A 14101-nucleotide genomic window follows, 5' to 3' on the forward strand; every position below is an offset into this window, starting at 1 on the left:
TTGAATAGTCAAACACCTTCCTGTGATTTTTTTGTCATTGTTCAAGTCCAGAAATATGTTGTGCAGCCAAAGTACAGGGTATCACAAATAAAGCTGTAAAAAGTTCCTTCCTGTAGACTGAGGACATCGTCAATTTCCTGGCACTTTCACCTTTAAAATCTCACAAAAAAGAATCTCTGCCACAAACATTTTGGTCTCTTCAGCCTCTCACCTTGAGCTTTTGTTCATGTCTCTGTCTTCTCCTTTTCCTATGTGTCACAGTATCTTCTTCCCTGGATTTCACAGTCCAGCGCAGACTGGACTGTGAAATTTGACACAGTCTGACAGATGACCTCGGCCTGATGACCTCGCTTGACTTCCACACGGTACAAGATGGGACAGGTGCCAACCTTTGGTGACGCCCACACAAGAACAAACAGAGACAAACAGTAAATTAACTTGTATCTATAGGCTCCATTAATCTGACACCAGTCTGACAGCTGAGAGCTTTGTCAGTTTTCTTCAGGAACTCTATCATTTAACATCTGTGTCATTGAAATGGTGGTCATTTTGTACCCTTCAAAATACAAACCTACACGGCTCCAAGTTGCTGTGGCAAACTGATCGTGGGAGTTATGATTGAATGGCTGAGGTGTGACTGCTTCAGTGTGCTGCATGATTTTGGCTTTAACATCACAGACCTGATGTAGTTATTTCTGGTGAGCGCTGAGGCAGCGGGCTGGCACAGTGATACGGTATTTGCTGTCACCTCACAGCAAGTCTGCAGCTGACTGGGGCCTTTCTGTGTGGAGTTGCATGTTCTCCCTGTGCCTGTGTGGGTTTTCTCCAGCTTCCTCCCATAGTCCAGAGACATGCAGGTTAGGATGGATCAACTGAGGACTCTAAAATGCTTGTTTGAATGGTTGTCTCTGTCAGCTCTGTGATGGACTGCCAACCAGGGTATACCCTGCCTCACCCAATGTCAAAGGGGATTAGCTACGTTGAGTATTCATGTTGTATACAGGGCCTGTCTGTCCATTAAATATTTAGAAAGCCTTTCTATTATCAGTGAAATGTATTTACAAATCAAACTACATTAGTAATCTGTATATAAGCTTCCCTTTATTGAGTTTAGTACCAACCAGAGATCATTTTCTGTCCTTTTATTGGAGAAATGATCGCTACAAGTAGACTTGCTTAAAACTAATGGAAAGCAGTATTCTGATCTAAGGTGCTTAAATGTTTTCCCAAGTTCTCTGTCTGTTACTGAAATGTAAGCACCACATGGGTCCATTAGGCTCAAGTTTAAGATTTAATGAAGTGCCTTTAATGCTGTGACAATGCAAAGTACTTCAGTAACACCTAAGCTTATACACATCTGTTCAGAAACTCACTAAACAAAACTGGAAATGTCTTGTTTTGGACTGGCAGTGAGACAGACTTGCACATTTAATGTGCTGCATAAAAAATGAAGGAAAGGCTGTTTTTAATCATACATGATTAATGTGGTGGCGGCCATACCCCGGGTTCTACTAAAGCATGCATTTACAGGTGGAAGCACTGTCACTGATCTAATGAGCTGGTGCCAAAAGTTACAGTATTTATATCATGTGTTGACTAATCAGTCTGTCTGCTTTGTATATACAGAGGCAAAGGGAGGGGGACTCATTTGTGTCCGTGTTTTGCCTTGGGTAAAAGGAAAGCAAAGGTAAGTAGGTAACTACTTTGCCAAACTAAGGTTCAAATCCTGTGCATTGCTTGGCTTTTCTTGGTCTCTTCACATGCAGCCTAATAGATGTGTAGCACGTTCTTTCACATATTGTCAACTACTGAGAACTTGAAGGTTGTTTCTTGGTTCTAGTGTGTGCAAAATAAAAATCATTATGCAGATTATTTTTCAGAAGCAACAAAATATAAAATTCTATTGCATTTGAATGTGTTTATTTACATTGTGTGCTTGCATAGCTGTGTACCGTTGTTGTGATGAAAAATGAAAGTCAGGACTTTAAATATTGGTCCATTTAATCTGAACTTGAAGTTCTCTCCTTCTTTGGTGGGCTGGTAGTGATTCAACGTTTCACTCTAGGAGGATCTTTTTTCTAAGGTTTACTCCTTTTTAAAGGTCTATAGAGCTCTTAATCATCACCAGTATCCACCTTTCCAGTTTCTTTGGCAAGTTTGATTATGTAACCAGGATGCAGGTGATTATTGCATCTTGATTTTAAGTTCTTAAGTGTCAGAACAGGAGTAAGTGCAGGCTTTTAGGCTGCAGAAACAGTATGTCCCTGTGTCTCTGCCTATCTGTAGAGCTGGTTACCTGTTCTTTTCAGCACATGAAATGGCTCCAGCATCATTCTGTTGATCACTGAGTTCACTAAATAAAGACTTCATCAGTTTCAAGCACTAAAATGGGACTTTGTATTAAATGGCAGTACTTAAACCTCCCTGTTTGTTGCCCCATCAGAGTGATCTATGGTGGCTTTGTGTGTGTCTCACAATCTGGAGCACACCTGACTTGACCTCAGTACCTTAATTCCCTGCTGTGCTCTCTACAGCAAACTTGCTGTAGTAGGCAGTAAAATTCTGTGAAACCACAGTAATTTATTTTCCTTGTGCTTTAATCGTCCTTATATGCAGTATCTCACATGTAGGGGTCCCTTTGTCTGACATATGGGAATAACTTGGCCTATATATATATATATAAACCTGGACTATTCCAGTTAAAAGGAGATGTGAATATATTGGTATTTTGTCAACCAAATGAATGATGGATGGTCTGGGTACTGAAAGTTTCAATATAAGACTCTGCTTTGAGGTCTAACAAATCAAAAATAAAAAATAAAACTGACAGCTCAGTTCTGCACATAATTGATTAAAACTGTATATGTACAGTAAAGCACCTCAGACTACTGGTCTCCATGACAACTGGAGCATTTCACTTCACTTGTACATATTGTATATGACTGACTGAATCTGTGCTATTTAGTAATTATTTTGCTAGACTGTCTTTGTTTCTTCCTCCCTTTCTTTGGAGGGTCTTGCACCAATAGTTATCACACAGCATATCATTCAAATCAAAGGGATTAATTACAGCAGTGCAGAAATCAAACACTGTCCATAGCAGCAAATCTGTTGGCCGTGGATGCTATAATGTATGTGAATGCCAAATCCTTGATTCTTACTCATGCAGCTAGCATGACTAGCCATTTGCAGATGAAAACTGGGCACAAATACAGCAGAGCCAAAATATTCTGCAGCCCCACTCCCTGAAATGATCATTACAAAATATTTTTATTACTAAAATGAATATGCTGGGATCACCAAGTCATAGTTTGTAAAGTAGGCTCAGGAGATTCATGCGATCTGTCATCGGAGCAGGCCAAATGGTCATTGTAGCGTATTGAAAGCTCCATCTGCTTGATCAGAGCTGGGAGGTCAGGCAGCTGGCTAACTTATAATTAGCTGTAAAAGCAGAATGAGTGGCAGCTACTGTATAATGCACATGGCAACTATTAATCAGCTAAGCAACTGTATATTGTTGCTCATATGTGTTTGAGGATGTTGTAAGTAAATGTTCAGAATGACCAGTAGTCAAATAAATCTTGACAAAAAAAAAGAGAAACTGAATAAACTACTCTCCTGCTGTAGGGGGGATGGTATGATTGACAAAGGAGTGAAATACTAACACACCTTCCTTGTGACAGAACAATGTTTTAGTTTTGCTCACAGTGACTGTCATCACCAGATACTAATGGTTTTCTGCTCTTCATCTTGATTCAGATGCATTTAGTGTGCTTATTCACTGACTGGGTGTGGGAATTATCCTTAATTGTCTCTTTCTCAACTTTAATGTGTTCAGAAGACACGTAATGTTCCAAACAAACCATTAGGTTTAGACACAACCTGTGAAACGCCATTTGAAAGACTTTATAATGCTGTTGTCTTCCATTAGCAAGGCAGTGACTAAGAAATAAAAGTCATAGTGGTGAAAACAAAGACATCAATGCTACGCTGTTTTACAATAAATAGACCCATGCGGTATATAAAATTACAGCTATCTAAACAGTTTGACTTCTGGTTTTCACGTCTAAAGAATATTGCTCTGATTCTCTGTGTCACAACTATTTCCAAAAAAAAAAAAAAAGTCCTGCTATCACTTTGTTGTTGTTGTTATTTATTGTCTGTGACACTCAGTCATTTGTTTTCCACCTAAAGCCTGTATATTTTGTGAACCACAACAGAGTAAAGTGATATAAATCAAATGTTTCAGGTGCTAAACTTGCATGATTCTAAAAAATCAAAGCACTGTTGTTAGTAAAGATTAAAAGTGGTAAAATTGAAAAGCAGATTACAAGTGCTTCCACAAAAGTTATACAGGCAAGTAAGCAACGGGTCCTCTTTCATGAACATTAACAGCCTCAAGTTCAACTTTTGTATGCAAAATCAGTGATTTTTAAAGTTTTAAGATTTCAGCTCTGGTTTGGTCACACCTATCATTATGTTAACAGCAATTGCAGCATAAGGGCCTGGTAAAATCAAAAAGTGATGTATCAAAATGAATCAGCACAAGTAACCTGGTGATGCGAAAGCTTGCAGGGTTAGTGGATGAATTGCTGTAGCTGGTGAGCTAACCCAAAACTTGCTCATTGGCTAGGATAGCAGTTTTCCATTTGTCTTCATCTGTGTACAACTTTGTGTACTGTCTGTTCCATCTAAGAGAATGCCCTTGGTTTCTTAGTGATTGTTTCTATATCTTTTGTATTGTTGTTACACAAATTGTAGCTAGCACTCCCTTGTCTGTTTTAAATGTACTACTGCTTAGGATTGCAACAGTGGAGATACCAGAACATGGTAACTAACAACAAACACTCACGCTCTTACACTCATATATCCCCTACCGTGATTTGTCATTTTCCTCCCCCACACTAATGAAAGGCCCTCATGATGACATCTTCCATTACAAATCATTTTATTGAACTGCTTTTTTCTTTCTCTGACAGCCTGAAATTATATCAGCATGCTCTGAGAAGTCAATCCGCGCTGCCAGCCACACTTTCAAGCCCGTCACAAGCTTTTAAATAAAGCCGTCAGGAATAAAATGGAGGTCTGAGCTCTGGCATACTGACATTGACAACTTTGGAACAAAAGCTTCTGGAAGACCCTTTAAAGATCGTGAAAGATTCCACGTGTTAAATATTTACTTTAATATACCCTTTTCAGATTACTGTTGTAATTTGTAGTTGAAGTTAGTGTCCAGGAGTAATCTGGTTAGCAACCCCATTCACAGAAGAAATCTGTTGTACTATTTAAGTGTAGTTGACAAAGAACTTTAAAACTGGTTTAGAGGCATTTTGTTGAATTTTTTTTTTTTTTTTTTTAGATTTTGGCCAAAATACAAGACTAAATAAGAAAATTTTCAGGGAAACTCATCTTGCATAGCAGAACTGTTTACAATTGGTTAGTGCTCATGCCTCATAAAATTAAGGACACATTTCCCATAAACCATGCTGCACCCAATCTTCCCTCCAAACTTGCTGGCATCTCTCCACATGCATTTGTTTTTAAGAGCAAGAGAGAGGGCGAGAGCTCGCAACAGAACTGAGAAATTTTCATCAGCCATGTGTTCATCTCACCATCTGCCATTGCGAGAAAACATTAGCTCCTTCTGTGCTAGAAGATTAGTGGCTTCCTCCATCTCTTCCTCCTCCTCTTTTAAAATTTTTGTGCCACAAAGCAATCCAGCAGACTTCCTGTGAAATCTTAACCCTGTAGAGCACGAAATGGAGCAGAAAGGCCAGTTGAAGCTGCCAGTCATCTTGGAGGTGGTCTCTTTATTTATAGTAATTATGGTAATTTATCAACATTACTGGTGCTAATGTTTGTCGATGTTAAAATACTGCACAGGGAGCCTTAAATATTTATACCTGCTTCAATAACACTGCATTCAAGATGTCTTGTAAAAGCTGCAGGTATGTGATGTGCAAAAGATTTGCACTAAATAAAAGTAGTCATGCCTTGCAATGGAGGGCAAAGGTCACCAAACCTGAAGGTGAAGAGGTATCTACTGTACAGTACATACTGGTATGTCATACCAATGTTTTAGTCGAGACCCTAAATCTCAAGTCCCCAGTATTCTGGTTCGAGTCATGTCCGGTTCACCAAAGAATAATTTAAGTCAAGTCCTCATTACCTGAGTCTGAGTCAGGGTCTACTGTACATTAAACACAACTGACCATAGTTCTTATCATTTTAAAAGGAGTTTACTTACCATGTGTGACACAATAGCCAAACCAATGCACTCGCAAGCACAGAGACACGCTACTTAGTAATGAGGAGTGTGTTCTTTGATGGAAGCGTGCCTGATAACGACATAGCGCTAGCAAATGGGTTTTAATATCAATATCTTATGGCAAATTAGTATGGCCTATTACAAAAACAAAAGTCAATCTACAACTTTTGAGTCCAAGTGCTCAAGTTCAAGTTGAGTTATGAGTTTTGAAAATCAGGACTTGACTCTGAGGTCTGGATTGGATTACCACTACAATGCCCATGACTGTGACTAAGCTTGTCCCTTACTCTAGCTTGTCGGTGGCCATTCTTACATGTAGTCTATGTTCTGTGTGAAGCTCCTGTTAGCTTGTCATACGTCTGCCTTTATATATCCCCGTGATCCTTATCACCTGTATAGTAGTACTTTCATGAGCCACCATATTATCTGTGTTGTTGTACTTACACCTGAGCCAGCCATCATGCCTACTTACCTGTGCTCCTGTTGTTTGTCTCAGTACTAGCCATTACACTTACGTGTCCTCGCCTGCTCCCGTTGTTCCTTTATCACTTACTGTACTAGTGCCTTTCCCTGTGTTCTGGTTACCACTGTTAGCCATCACACCCTGTGCCCCTGTTTACCCATCCCTGTACCATTATCCTCAACAACTGGGTCCCCATATTATGTAAAATGTGACAGATTTGTCGCACATCATTTCTAGTTACTGTAGTATATACTAAATTCCAGTCCATTGTTGTTGCTATCCTGTAGAGGGTTGTTTACTGGGTGTCATTATTTATAAGGTTAACTAACAGTATGGTTTATTTTGACTTCCAGTCTCTCTGTGAAAAAGGGTTTCCATTTAATTTGTCCACATTACAAATATCCTAAAAATTCAAACAGCCCCTAGTCTCCGTCTTTTTCTACCCGCGTACTATCCTGAGGCTCTGTGTGTTTTTATTATTGGATGAAATAACCAGCTGTAGTATTTGGTTGCTGTAAAAACTTGCATGCACATGAAACAACACATTCTGGTCTAATTTGGTAGCCAGACATTCATTAACAAGGTTTCTGGTTTGATCCTTGATGCTGGCAGACTTTTATTAAAGGTATTAATTTTACTATCTGTCATCTGTGTGACTGTGTCCTTGAACAAATACATACCTGTATTCCACGGCTACAAGGAAGACACTGACTGTGGAGATGTTTCAACAAAAATGAGAGTTTTTGTCTTATTCTCTTGCTACCCTGTCCACACACAGTTCTAATTATCACACGGGTGTGATATCGCTTCTGACTGGCTTCTTGGTCTAAAGTTCATGGAGAATTGGAGAGCCAAAACACTAGAAGATGCAGCTGAGTGTTTGCCATGGAAACAAGGCTCATATCGTTGTCTTGCCTGCTATTATGCTACAAAATAGCCTACAGAATGCTGTCTGCAGTGACAGAGAATTTCTGAATTTCTCTCAATGGCAGCATCTCCATGTCCTTGAGGCAGATCGGTATTAAAATGTTCCGGGAAAGGCAGAAAACATGCGTCACAGCCCTTCATCCAATCAGGTGAAGTCATGATTTTTTTTCTTTTCCCCAATTAATTTGTTTTGAGAGGGCCAGTGTCTTCAGTGAAGTTATTGTGGGCTTTCCTATTTCTATTTTCTATAAGAACATCCACATCATGGCGAGGATTAATACTTTTAATACCTCACTGATTTGTGGCCAAATCAAAAGGCCCCAGCTGGGTAATCAATCACTTCTGTGTCATGCTGCACTCAAAACATAGGAGTAGTGGAACTATACCCTGGATCCTGGTGAGGATTAACTGTTGAAACTGAATGGGCTCACGTTTAAAGCTTGATAGGTCACGGCAAAAAACTAAACTATTAATAGTTATGTTGTTTATTCAGTATATGTGACTGACAGATATACTTATGTTTGTATTTCACAGCATGGACTGTAATAAGAAATCTGGCCCCTGAACACATATGAAAGGTCCCCCACCTCTTTAGCACAGGAGCAGACACCCAGACTGAATGAGCATCTGTTTATGGTTGTTTTGCATCTGGCTTGTAGTCATTTTATTTCTCTCTGTTGTCGTTTTGCATGCCTTTTGTAGTGGTTTTGCATCGCGTTTGTGGTCATTTTACACATTTTTTTATCATATCTTTGTAGTAGTTTGGCTTTCCAAGAAGAAATGTTCAGTCCCTTCATCCCACGATTCGCTTCAGAAATCTCCCTATCACAGCAATCTTGTCAAGCTTTAATTAAAGCAGCGCTCAGTACTGAGACCGAAATGGCTGTTTAGGTGTTTGCAGATCAAATGCTGCTGTAGATTTAAGCTGAGGTTTTGCGTCTCGCTCATGCCCTGAGGCCATTGCTCGGTCTCTGTCTGTGGTGCTGAAAGTAAACAGGTCTGCCAGTTACAGTGGCCACCACACCATAGCTCACTTCCATGGGAATACAGTTGGTTTTGTAGGCTAAACTGTCACAGTACATCTTGACTGGCATGGCGTGTTGGATTTCTGTGGAACACATGCAGGAATTCAGATGTTAAACTTTTGGCTAAACGTGAGTCACACGCTCATATCATCGGCCTACTCAGCGCCTTACAAATGGCACCCAGCAGGGAACCGGACCTTCTGGAGCGTCTGAGAGTCGCAAGCGCACACGTCAGAGTTTTATGAATAGTTCAAGTCCCAGACATGCGAAGAGATGTAAGATTATATTTCCTCTCATTTCATCATCTCAGTGTTGAGACTTCTGTAAGACCCCCTTCTCTTCCAGCTGTGTCCCTACATTTGTAGACTAAACTGTTGCCTCTGTCTGACGAGGTGCCATAGCGTAGGAACTGACACCATCTTCGACCTCCTCTTCCTCCACCACATCGAGGTGCCGCAGCAGCAGCAGCAGCAGCAGCCAACGCGGTGAGTGCGTCCTGCAGCTGCAGCAGTACCGACACCTGTCGTTTTAAAGACGTGCTGATAACCATCTTAGGAGTAAAACAAGGTATTCAGTGAAACAATTCACGACAAAACACAACGGGGATCCATCGATATCGATGGCTTCACGTGTAGATATTTGCGACTCTGAAAATTACGCATCGGTAAGTTCCTCTTGACTTGTTTTCCACGCCGATTTCTGCGCGGTTTTACTAAAATCTTTAGCTTTCGCTGCGGCTAATCAGTTATGAAGCCTTTCGCTGAACGCTGCATGGCCAAGAAGTCCTATTTTTCTTAAATGACAGTAGGATGAATTTCGAGTGAGAGTATGCTTTACCATTGATTAAGCTGATGATTTCCATCTGCAAAGCGAAGGTCACCCATGTGCACCGATGAATTAAACATTTGTGAATGCAGGAATAATGGGAAAAGGCAGTGCAAAAATTAACCTATTGATTCTGCAGCACCAAGGGAAAGATCATTTGTCACTGATTGGTTGTTGTTTGTCTTCTCTCCATACAAACCACTTGGCATTTTGAAAGCTGATATTTAAATGACTATATACTACATGGTTATGACACAGAACGAATTGTTTTAGATGGCTGTTAGTGCGCGCTGACAGACATGCAATCCACTACAGGCATTAAAAGACTTGTATTTGGGTTAACTGGAAGCGTGCTCGTGTCTTACGGGGATCATTTTGAACTGAGAACAAATTAATGCGCCACGATGTTCAGATGTTCAGCACACATGAGGAGGAAACTGATATGTGGAGACAGATCTGTGACAATGGAGGAAAATCATTAAAGCTGGTGCTCAGACTTAAAGACGTCTCCATTTTTTCTGTTTGTTCTTCTGCATCTCTAGACACACATTTGCACACACATACAATTTTGCGGCTGATTGACAACCTAGTGCTAATTTTAGTGCATGTTTCCCAGTCTTCCTATCACAGGTCGATTCTGCTTTATGTGTGTGTGTGTGTGTGTGTGTGTGTGTGTGTGTGTGTGTGTGTGTGTGTGTGTGTGTGTGTGTGTGTGTGTGCGTTTTGTGTGTACGTGCGTTTTTTCCTTTTTTTTGTCAGTTGTATCTAACAGCTGATTATAGTGACTGAAAACAGATCCATGTTGTGTCTTGCCTTATGTTCTCCTGGAGTTCTTTTATAAAACAGGTGGAACACCATTTGAATCTCTGAGGATTCAGGTTTCCAAGTGACTCACATGTATCCAGTGCTGAGCAAAGCAATGATGCTCTTGTTTTCGTGCTGTCAGGGCAGTTTGATGGTCAGCCCTTCTGCTGTTTCCTGCACCAGAGCTTTGTCAATACCAAAGTCACAGTGATTTGTTCCAAATACCAGAGGCTGGGTTTTTAACTGGATTTGCAGCCTCCAGCAACATGGCTGTTGTGATATTTTGGGCTAAAGAGATGAAGAGCAATAGTGCTAATTAATGTCATGTTCGATTGTGTCAGTTTAAATGTTAATCCTGACTGTGTGGTTTTTGCCCTATACCACATGTTTTGTACTGCCTTATATCTCTGGGATTCTCCTCTGAGCATGGTCCATCCTATTACTTGATAAAGCATCTGAGAGATGCTTTGGAAATAATTGGATTCAGTACTAGCAGGAACAGATACAGAGCGGAATTTGTCTGTGTGTATGAATTAACTTGTGTGTCTCTGCTGGTGCTGGCCAGTGTGTGCTTTGTGTTTGCAGTGAATCATTGTGTTTTCACAAAGCTCTGTGGTTGAATAAGACAGGAAGTGAGGTGAGTTGGGGAGGCTGTTTTGAAGTCTGACTCATGGCGCGTACGTTGTCTTGTCTTAAAGGAAATCTGATTCTTCAAGATATCTTGCCTTTAGAATCTGTTTGTCCTTCATAAACCCATACTTTTGTTTCAAGTTTCTGCTTTAGTTTGGAGTTTGCAGATGTTACAAACAACAAAATTTCCTCTGTGATTTGAAGGTTTATGAGTGCACCAGGGGCATGGATATGAAATGATACAGACCCACTGAAGGGCAGTACAATGAGAGTAGAGCTGATGTCAGCAGACATCAGGGCTTTATAGTTTGTAACGTTAATAAAACATTTTTTTATACAATAATACGTTTGATTGGAAATGATGCAGAAATAATTTGTTTTGTAGGGCTCTGGTGTTTTTTTTAATTACCAATTAATCTTTCCTTTTATCCATAAGTTGTTTCATCTATAAAATGTCAGAAAATAGTGAAAATTGTTCTACGGACAAGAGCTTCTACTAGAAATAAAGGAGCATCTCAGAAAAGTACCTATTTTAACTACATTTATTCAATATTAAATTTTCCAAGACACATAATTATAATGTTTTACATATTAATATCATACTATATCACAACATACATCTACCTAAAGTTTTATTTAGTATGGTTCTTACAAATAGAACAACACAGTAAAACAGCGTGGCCTAACTGATGCTATTGTGGTGTTGTTGGTTCTCATTCTTTTCCTTCTGCTTGTTGTATTTCAGAGCCTTTGATGGTGAAGTGTTGTAGCAGTGAGGGGAGCGATTTCAGTGCATCCCTCTGAACAGACATACACACACACGCACATTGTGGAGCCTTTTGAATATAAGCTCTTCACAGGAGACAATGAGAGGCTACCTGCTGACTGCAGTCTTTCTGCTGCCCTTGGTGAGTAGTTTCTGCGGATGCATCAGTGTATTGTGCACATGTGTGGGTGTGTATGTGTGGAATGAATATACAGGAATGCATATATCTATATATTGTGCAAGGGTGTGGGTGTGTTTACATGTCCTTATCACTGACCTCCACTTTCGCTGCTCTAGCTTTGGTTAGGAAGGAAGGAAATCTCCATAAGCCATATCAGCATATGTTTACAGGTCCTGGTGTTAGTGCTACCGGCTGCCTGGCTGACCAGAGAGGTGTCTATCCATCTGCTCTAACTCTCTTTTATTAGCAGTCTCATTGAAATGTAACGCAGAATGGAAGAGTTGTGCAAGATGTGTGGGAGGAATTATATTCAGTGCATTGATTCAGCCCAGCAGCAGTTTCCTTCGTGAAGCCACACAGATACATGAGCAGTTTTGGTTTATATGCAGGTCCATATTCCTCTTGTAACTCTGATATTGATAATTTCTTTATGCTTTCATTATGGCCAGCAAAAACAGTAAAAGTACCAGTTAATGATGTTACTAAAGATACTAAAATAATTTCATGGTGTGACTTTGCAGCCACAAACATGTTCTCTAACTGTTCCTAATGTGACGTATTCCTTCAGCAGACATCTTTGCACAGTACAGTCTCAAGCTGACCTTCAGTAGCTGATGTCGCAGATACGCCTGTTGTAATATACTTATTGTGAGTCAAATGGATTCGTACCAGTGGTCTGTGGCATCAAATGGGAGTTTTATTATCTGTGGTGCTGTGGGAGCTGCTGAGTTATCTGGTCCCAGAGAATAGCCTTGGGGAGGGAACAGGAATCTGTGGCTTTAAAATAAACAGTTTATCTGGACAGACATCTGTTTCAGAGAGAAATTGGGAGCAGAAAATGTATTGATCTTTTCTCTGCCATATGTGGTGTTGTCATGTTTCCTGTTTTAGAGCTCTTTCAGCCCTGAGCAGTTCTCAGTGAACCTTGATTGGGCTACACCAGTTCTTCATCAGTCCATTCCTAAGTTTGTATGTAAAGCCCTACTGACATTCATAGTTTCTAATGACTTGTTTCAAACCACTGCACCGTTAAAATCTAGGGTATGTCTTAGTAAAGATCTTAGTAATGTGTAAAATGTTTCCTTTAGCATCTGTAACATCATCAAATCCAAAAGCAAACAGGAAGTGAAGTTGTAACAACTAAAATGCTTTTTTTGTTTTTATTTTGCTACTGCTAAAAATACCTGTTTTAGGAGGTAAAATAAAATGATAAAGGACTTGCACAACTACTGAACATTTTTGACCAGTAGTGGAAGAAGTACTCTGGTCCTTTACTTAAGTAAAAGTAGCAATACAACAGTGTAAAAAAATGCTCTAAATAAAAGTCCTGCATTCAAAAGGTTGCTTAGGTACAAAAATGCTTCAACTACTAAAAGTTCAAATTTAGTGATTACTGTATTTTGGTAATGAGTCTGATTTTGACAAGCCACTAACTAAAGTGAAGTCAGAGTATGAAATAGCAGAAAATGACATATGCACGTAAAGTACAGATACCTCAAAATTGTAAGTACAGTACTTGAGTAAATGTACTTTAGGTTACTTTTCACAGCTGCAATCGACTTCTCTTCAGGCTGAATGTGGGCAGAGCCTTGCTGAAATTACATGGAGTCACTACAACTAAATTACCAGTAAAAATACTACAGTGTGATTATCCCTACCACCACCTTAACATGCACAAAAAAGAACTACTAAAGAAGGATCCATAATATTTGTACAGTTTACAATGACACGATTAGATTATGCTAAGCTAACTGCTGCTATGTAGCCTGACATTATTAGAAAAATATTTTGTAATCTGAGGTACAAAGTATTGTATTAGTTTGTCAATTTAATACTAATAGTTTGTATATTTATTACACAGTGTTTTAACCAGTGTTAATTTTAGGTCAGATATGTTGATCATATTTCATATAGTGTTTTTAACTCCTGGATCTAAAAGCTTGTCAGTGGGTTCAGTTAATGCAGCAGTTACACCTTCCTGGGTGTAAATGTTTACACTTCTCTATAAAAACTACTTTGTGTGGTGCAACTCGGTGGTGTGTAAATCTTCACTTGGCAGACACCTACAGTATGTTATAACTCAGATACATTTTGAAGATCTGGTGCAACCTGCTCCAGAGGATTTAGTCTCTACGGTTTGTGTGTGTGTGTGTGTGTGTGTGTGTGTGTGTGTGTGTGTGTGTGTGCACAATGGTTTAGACACCCAACCCCA

The 14101-nt window shown here is 39.7% G+C and overlaps 1 protein-coding gene across 7 annotated transcripts in view; it reads left to right on the plus strand.

The window, feature by feature from the left end:
* Positions 1–8683: 8683 nt before the first annotated feature.
* The window catches only part of LOC109955348 (pituitary adenylate cyclase-activating polypeptide type I receptor-like), a 27693-nt gene continuing 22275 nt past the window's right edge, over positions 8684–14101 (plus strand). Inside the window, exons 1-3 of one of the 7 annotated variants that reach the window (XM_020591439.1) lie at positions 8684–8958; positions 9076–9347; positions 11688–11850. In XM_020591439.1, the coding sequence (XP_020447095.1) occupies positions 11809–11850 (42 nt within the window). In that variant the 5' untranslated portion in view covers positions 8684–8958; positions 9076–9347; positions 11688–11808. Of the gene's footprint in view, positions 9348–11687; positions 11851–14101 lie in introns of all 7 variants that reach the window. The other 6 variants (XM_020591438.1, XM_020591441.1, XM_020591440.1 and 3 more) reach the window with 6 other exon arrangements.

This window comes from Monopterus albus, unplaced genomic scaffold (genome assembly GCF_001952655.1).
Source record: "Monopterus albus unplaced genomic scaffold, M_albus_1.0 scaffold14.1, whole genome shotgun sequence".
Classification (NCBI taxonomy): Eukaryota; Metazoa; Chordata; class Actinopteri; order Synbranchiformes; family Synbranchidae; genus Monopterus; species Monopterus albus.